The sequence below is a fragment of the Gallus gallus genome, chromosome 19, assembly GCF_016699485.2.
Source record: "Gallus gallus isolate bGalGal1 chromosome 19, bGalGal1.mat.broiler.GRCg7b, whole genome shotgun sequence".
In the NCBI taxonomy this organism is placed as follows: domain Eukaryota; kingdom Metazoa; phylum Chordata; class Aves; order Galliformes; family Phasianidae; genus Gallus; species Gallus gallus.
In genome coordinates, this window is record NC_052550.1 from 10,247,710 (window position 1) to 10,255,518 (window position 7,809).

At 40.4% G+C, this 7,809-nt stretch overlaps 1 protein-coding gene across 15 annotated transcripts in view; it reads right to left on the bottom strand.

Annotated features, from left to right (window-relative positions):
* XAF1 (XIAP associated factor 1) overlaps positions 1 to 7,809 on the bottom strand; it is a 205,585-nt gene that overhangs the window by 193,258 nt on the left and 4,518 nt on the right. For 3 of the 15 annotated variants that reach the window (XM_025142097.3, XM_046902762.1, XM_046902761.1), the window contains exons 2-8: positions 7,072 to 7,138; positions 5,513 to 5,648; positions 4,417 to 4,473; positions 3,275 to 3,527; positions 2,421 to 2,488; positions 1,792 to 2,148; positions 1,256 to 1,325 (exon numbers count right to left, since the gene is read on the bottom strand). Coding sequence is in view for 13 of the 15 variants with exons in the window: in XM_046902762.1 (XP_046758718.1) it covers positions 1,256 to 1,325; positions 1,792 to 2,148; positions 2,421 to 2,488; positions 3,275 to 3,527; positions 4,417 to 4,473; positions 5,513 to 5,648; positions 7,072 to 7,103 (973 nt within the window). In the remaining 2 variants the exon portion in view is untranslated. Of the gene's footprint in view, positions 1 to 1,255; positions 2,149 to 2,420; positions 2,489 to 3,274; positions 3,528 to 4,416; positions 4,474 to 5,512; positions 5,649 to 7,071; positions 7,139 to 7,567; positions 7,768 to 7,809 lie in introns of those variants that run through there. The other 12 variants (XM_046902759.1, XM_040650171.2, XM_040650173.2 and 9 more) reach the window with 11 other exon arrangements.

Here is a 7,809-nt window from a genome sequence, read left to right on the forward strand (position 1 = left end):
TGTCAAATAACCCATGTAACTATCATGGATTATTTTTATTTCAAGATTTGGGTCCTGTGATTCAAAACTAGACAAACTATTTCTCACTTTGGTACTTAGTTTCATTTAGCAGAAGAGGAAAGTTTTAGACAAAGAAGTAAAACCTCATTTACTGAACCAAGCAGAAAAGGACAGGTTGAGAAAAACTACATTTATTCATTTAATTAATTGGACTGAAAATAAATGATACTGCTTAAAAACTGAAACAGACAAGAATGTTAGCAAAGAGAAGTGATATGATTCACACCCTACCTGGGATATAGGGAAGAAAGAGGCTCACTACCTATGAATCAGTTCAAGCTCAGCTGGAAGTATTATCCAGGATAACTATATCAATTCTTTCTATATATCTATGTCAGTATATTTCTACTGAAGATGCAGTTTTTACTGTGGAGAAAAAAATTTTTCTTCCTGTCTTCTGAAACAATTCTCTAAGGTTTCACTCAGTATTGGAGTGGACAGGCTGGCTTTGGACAGAACATCTGTTCTATGAAATCTCTGTGCTGATCTCTGCTTACAGTAGGGAAGGTACTGCCCTGTTCAGAGTAGCATAATTTGAGAGGCACAGTGTGTATGTGCAGGTGTGAGGCAAGAGATTGTATATATACTGGCTCTGAAGCAATGCTTGCTTAATCAATTTCCTGAAAAACATATTATTTGATTAAGCGCAAACAGTCATGGATTTTTTTAGTAGGTTTCTGGAAAGTAGCTTTCACAGAAAGGTAATGGAGTCTCCCCCCTCGTAGATCTTTCAAAGCTGTCTGAACATGGTCTTGGGTAACCTCCTGTAGGTATCCCTACTGAGCAGGAGCATTGGACCTGATGATCTCTGGAGGTTCTTTCCAAACTTAACTCTAAGGATCTGTAAAACACTCAGTTTTTGGCTTTTGAAACAAAAAAAAAAAAAAAAAAAAAAAAAGAAAGAAAAATTGTGGAGAAACCTATTTTTTTTTCTTCTCTTGACTTGAAGTAGCTTCCTCTTAATACTAACATGAAAACCTAGCCTTTTTTTATTACATTATTAGTAAAACTATCTGTTGAGTCACTCCAAGAACCTCATGGGAACCCACTACGTATTGGAATCCAAAGAGCTTAGTGATATTCTGAGTATTAGCTCCTACAGATGCACTTCCTCTGCAAAACTGTACTTATTAACCCAGTGCAGAATAATCCTGAGTGGTGAATCTTATTCTAGGTTTCTGAAATTCTGCAGTACCTTTTTTTCCACTGCGTGGTTTTTGGTTCATCTTAACATTTTTCAAAGATATAAAATGTAGGCATTTGATCTAAAAAAACAAACAAACAAAATCATGTTGGAGAATTTAACATTATATTCCACACGCAATCATATTAAGTAGTGAGGCAACTAGGCCCCTTCGCTAGAATGGTAAATTATCTAGAGCTCCATCTGTGAAACAGCTGAGATATGTTCACAGTATTTGTTTAGTAGAAACTGTATCAGTCTTCAGAAAATAATAACTGTGATGAAGGCTTTCCAGGATTTTAGCTTAAAATCAACAGCTTGAATCATGGCTAGCATTTCTTTAAAAGTCAGGCAGATTATAGGCACTGGATCTTGTCGCATAAATAGCAAATGGAATTTGAACTTTACAGAATGGGAGTACCTATGTTCAAGTAGCTATGGAATCCAAAATAGACAACCCCAGGTTGTTGGGGGATAAGTAGCAGCTCTGTGGGTATGGCTCTTGGTTCAAGCATGTAGGAGGTTGAGGTCAGTGCATCACTTCTCACCTCATGTTTCTGAAGGGCTGAAAGTGGCAGAGGAGTGTTGCAGTGGGCACAGGTCACCAGCATGTCATAAGACTGAGTGTCTTTAAGAACTTGAGATGATGTGGAAAGTTCGCTTTCAGTGGGAAAGTGAATACCAACCATCCTTTTGTTCTTTGGAGGTTTGAGCAAGGTTTTGGAGGTCAATGGATGTTCCCTTTTTTTCCCTTTGGGAGAGATGTCTTTCCATGTAGTTGCACTCACAGGGCAGGAAGAGGGAGCCAGAGAGGAAGAAGACAGTGGTGAATCACTGACGGGTTTTGAAGTTGACTGGCCAGCAAGAACTTCAGTCAGATTATGGGTTGCGCTGCAGTTATTCTTCTAGAAAGAAGGCAATACAATGAGGTGAACACTGCCATTACACCCAACTGTGTGGTATGCTGTGGTTTTCAATAGCGGTGACTCATTGAGAGGGGTAGTGGAGAAAATGTAACAGTGATGTGATGCTGCAGCTGAATATGTGGTATCATTAAGTTATAATTTGAAGAGTCGAGATACACTGCATTTTCTTATCTAATACACAGCTTTAAAAGAAATAATTTGACTGAAATTAAGCACAGACCATTATCTTGTTCAGTTACAAATACACTTACCAGATGTTGGGAGTACTGGTTGTCTGGGAATGACTTATTGCACCTCAGACAAATATTGTCACTGGCACCTTCAGAATCATAAAGGTGAGAAACAAAATACAGACATGAATCATCTAGACAGGCTGCTTACATCCACTTATGATCACTGGTAATACAGAAACACATGAAGTTGATTCCACTTGTCAAGAAGGAATTAGAGTTCTGACTTAATTTTGCTTTTGGTTTTGCTCAAAATGAATCCAACATCCCTTCCCAAAAACTTAAGGATATCTGTCCCTCCTGCACCCTGTTTATGGCTCAGGATGGTTCACTCCTGCTTTGGCTGAACTAATTCTAGGCCAGGACTTTGTATATCCCTGTTGTTAGGGGATTTTCCCGCAATAGTGTATTTTACCAACCACCAACTGGTTCCTGTTCTTTTCTGGAACCATTGTCAGGATTTGTGAATATTTTGTTTTTACATATTCCATCCAATAGCTTAGGCCTAATAAAGCTGCTCTCAACTTTAAGAAATCAGTGGCTTTAGATATGAAGTAAGAGGAAATGCTAATTAAAATTTTATCTGCGACAAGTGGAAAGAGGAAGCTCCACTTATTTTCTGATAGAAGGATTTTCTCTTCCAGATTATAATGGTTGCACAACAGGACACAGACAATGAGCCAGCAATCAGTAGAATCACTCTGGCTTTACAATAACCAGCATAATAGAAAGAAACACTTGGCCCTTTCACTGTGACTGGTTAAACAACAGAATTCTTCAACCTGCATTACTGAGAACTGTAGAGATGGCAGGAGAATTTTCATTGACATTTAACAGAAATGGATCAGTCTGTAACAATGAGAAATTTTACTCACCAGTGGGGTCAATAAATTTTGCATTAGTATATGCATTCCTGGTTTGAAAGTTCACATCCTTATAATAGGACAGACCACTGTTCTGACAAATATCTTTGTGTTTTTTCTGGTCTTTGTACATAACATATTTGTTACACTCCCAACACCGCTCTGTTCTACTGGCACAGGTGTTCAGGTGTTCCTGCAGCTTGTTGAAGGGCATTTCCAATTCACAGATTTTGCATTTCATTGCTCGTTTGTGACATTCCTTGGTCTGTACATAAATAGAGGAAATTATTGCAAATTTTTTATCACTACGATTGTGATAGTAAGCAATAAATGACTGTTTAAGAATGTCCTCCCTAGTGAGTATTTACACAGCCAAAAGAAAGTATAGCTGTGTTAAGAGCTCATCTATCTAGGCTACCTTTAATTTAGGAAGGTTTAGGCAATACAAGAAAGCAAAGTAAGAATCATGTCCTGTGTCATTATAAGCTAGCAACAGAACACAAGTCCACCTTGAAAATTCCAGTATTTCACCACCTCCAGGGGAAAATTAATATGTCTTTTGTTCCTTGAAATGGTTAGTCTAAAGCTAGCATAGACAGGTTATTCAGCTCTTTCCTTGGCCTTGCACTTATGCATTAAGTTCTTGTGTGAGCAGTGACTCTCACTTTGTATAACCGCCTTTGGAAAAGCAGATGATATGAGTGTGTGAGTAGAGCAGAAAGGTCTTTGAACAGCTCTCAAAGAACAGCAGCCTGAGATGCCAAGGATGAGAAAGTAATATGTTAACATAGAATCATAGAATCCTTAGAGTTGGAAGGGACATCTGAAGGCCATCTAGTCCAACTCCCCGGCAATGAACAAGGACATATGCAGCTAGATCAGGTTGCCCAGGGCCTTATCCAGCCTCACCTTGAAAGTCTCCAGGGATAGACTACCATCATGACTGGGTGGAAAACCATTATGGAATATGCTTATATTCAAAGGAAAAAGGTAGGTGAAAGCACTGCCACTATTGAGAATTTTAAGATTCTTCATGATCCATAACACCAGACAGGGATTTACAATTTTTTGTTGTTGAATCCATCAGTGTGATTCTTGGTGGATGGTCAAAGGTTTCAGCATCAAGAGTAACAAGTGCTGCACTCTGTACTTACCTTGTGATGCTCCAGCTGATATTGCTGCATACTTCGGCAACAAAGATTACATCTGACCTGCGGGTGAAATATACAGCAGATCACTGGGAGCATAAGAGGATAGTTGGTGCTTTCATATGTTGTAAATACAACTTTAAGCTGCTGAAATGATCTCTTTGTCATTTTGATCCCAATCATCAAGAGCCAGTGGTGAAATATTTTCTCTCTTCAAGCCTGAGCTGTGTTGATGTGATTTGGAAGAAAACATATGTCGTATGATTCTGCAGAAAGTTGTCATTCTGTGCAAGGACCCAGTTCTGAAAAGCCCCAGGTGAAATGCAAAGTCTGCATTCAAAATTTTTACTGAAGTTTAACCTGAAAGTGTAGGGCTGATATTCAGTCAGTCTAAAACTTACGAAGCTTATTAGTTTTCTAGAGATTTGCCACAAGAGCTACTCATGTAACCACACAAATGAAATCAACAGAATTGCTAAAACAATGAAACTAGTAAAACAGAATAAAAAGTTGTGTTTGGGTATTCACATTTCAATATAGTACCTCTAAATAGAAAATTCCTAATGTTATATTAAAAATGTCATGGCCTCATGATATGAAAAGCTGATAAATTCACTCTGCTTGTTCAGTTTTGTTTAAAAAGGAACACTGATATAATTTTGTACAAGGTTTATATCACATCAGGTATTGTCTGTCTTTCTCTAATCAGATCACTTAAATTCATGCTACAGCGGGCACTGTTTGATGTTCTATGGTTGAAATAATGCTAGAATAATAGCCAACAGAAGGCATCAACTTTGTACTGCATGCTCTGGCTAGTTCACAAGCAGTAGGCGTATGTATCCATACCTGATCTGTAATTTGCATTGCTGGGAGAGCTGGGATACTATTGTGTAAGCTGAATACTCTTAACCTGCCTGTGCAATAGTATCAAAAGATGCTGTAACCAGGACTGAAGGGTCATGTCAGACCCTTATAGATTTTCTGCTCAAACAATTGTAGAAGTTCATATGTAGTTAATAGAGGGCACTGTACCATGACTGTATTTCAAGGCTGGCAGAGCTTTAAGCTGATTGCAAGAAGAAAACTGAGCATTTCTTACCTGCTTGTGTGCTTCTGTTTGATGGTCTTTCATATCCTTTCTGGCAACTGGTTCATCACATTCTGAACAGAGAGTGAGAAACCGCAAGCAGTGGGCCTCATGGAGGGAGAAATTGGCAGTAGACACATCTCGTTTGCTACCAAGAACAGAATGGGAAAGAGGAAAGAGTAATGAACCAATGTAGTGGGTTGACCCTGGCCAGCAGCCAAGCACCCACATAGGTGCATCCCCATACACACTGCATTGAGCCCTGGACTTTGTGGAAGGACGTACTGGCACCTGACACATGACAGTCAGTGATGGTCATGGGAACATAGCAGCTAGAGGCAAACCCATGCAACCTTTCTTGCCTACAAGATCAGGAAGGTTGCCTGAAAGGACATGCACGCTTCCAGTTTTGCTGTTTAGAGGAGGTATATGAGGCACAATAGCTGATGTAATCTGAGTTTTCTGCATGGGTCCTTGTTCCAAGCTCTGATATCATGTCTGGACACAGTCTCCCCAGCACATTTGCTGGTTTCTCATTGTGGATGGAAAGTCCGAGATGAGGCAACTTAAATTAGCAACAGCTTCTCCCATGCTCCAAGCCAAAGCAAAATAACACCCCCACCCTGGGCAGCTAAAGCAAAATAAGCCCAAGGAAGTGGGAAAAAAAAGTGAACTCTTGTAGTTTTCTTAGGGAAGATAAGATGCCCTAAGGAAATCAGCCCTAGACATCAGCAGAAGCTTCTCATGGTCAAGATGGATGAACAATGAAATGGATGAACAATGAAATGGATTTGCTGTCAGAATGAGTTTTTAAGAAGTTACAAGGACATCTATTGGAAGTTTTAAACAAAGTTTATTCAAAACATCCCCTACAACCTTTTAGTATAAAATGTTTAGGCTCTCTTTGTGAAAGATTGTGCACTGGTTTTCCTTTGTGATCCAATAAAATTGAGGTTATCCTATTCTTCGACCTCACTGAGTTTTATATCTCTTTAAACCTCTTTTTAAATGCAGTGTTTCACAGTCTTCATTCACATAATATGCCCAGTGGCCAAGCTACTAGTTGAGACACATCAATTGATGCTATCTTCATGGCCCCTTTTAGCCTTCTATTTTAACCCAAATAAAGATGTAGTTTCACTTAATCACAAATATAGCAACATAAAGGAGCATCAGTCATGAGGGAAAACTGAGACAACTGCAGTGTTTTGCATGGTCTGTGCACTGACACCCCTGTCAGGTCCTGTAAAATTACCCACTATGATATAATGTAGAAAGAGAAAATGGGCCTTCTGCATTCTGCAAAATGGGCCACTGCAGCATAGGACAGGACTATGGTGGAAATCTCTCCACAGGAAAGCAGCAAATAAGCAGCAAATTTGTAATGTAAAAATGCATCAAAAATCTTTCTTGTTTATGACTTGGTAGCTAGCATACAAGCCTCCTGCTCTATGGCTCTTCCTCTTCTCCCCCCCCTCTATTACAGGAGACACAGATAACATAAGGAAAACCTGGAAACCTCTGCATACCCCCATGCTTTGTAGGGATGAAGAGGGAGAAAGATCTCTTACCAGTTTTTGCAGAATCTGGTCCCTTCAGTCATAATTTTTCTTGTTATTCTGCTGGATATCTTTTCTTCTAAGAGCAGAGGGGAAAGGGAAAAAAAAAAAAGAAACTGAAAGCCTCTTGCAATAACTTTGGCTAAACAGAGCAGCTGTTTAGCCCCCCTCCCCCCCCCCCAAAAAAAAAGGCTTTAAAGAAGGAACTGCAGTAGTGTCCGACAAGCTCAATGGTCCTTAGAAGAACTATTAGGTACCAATTCCCTTCTTTATCAAACACATTTAATTGCAGTGTATTTGCTGGGTGTATACAGCAGGCAGGGTCACAGTCTGGAGCTGACATGCAGTTGGGGATGAAGGTGTTCTCCTGCCTCGCTCCAGGGGGCGGGTGACAACAGCTGGCCTCTACCCCACGATGCCCCACTCCTCTGCCCTCTTCTGCCCACTGCAAGTGTCCACCAGGGACACAGAGTTTCCTGAGGAGGAAGGTGGGAAACTGCCCACCCACCCCTTGTGTCTTGGGGGTCCAAGTGGCAGTGGGATACTCTCTTCATCAGAGCTTCAGAGAGGCCTCTGGGTCCAGATGACCTCCATCAGTCCTTCCTGCCCAGTGCAAACAGGGCCACAGGGCAGCATCTCCTCTCTGTGCCTGGAGTGGCAATAATCACACTGGAGTGACTCTGGGGCCCCATCGCCCCATATCACTCTGCAGCTGTGCTGGCAGCAGTACAGGTGTAGCATCAGCACCTG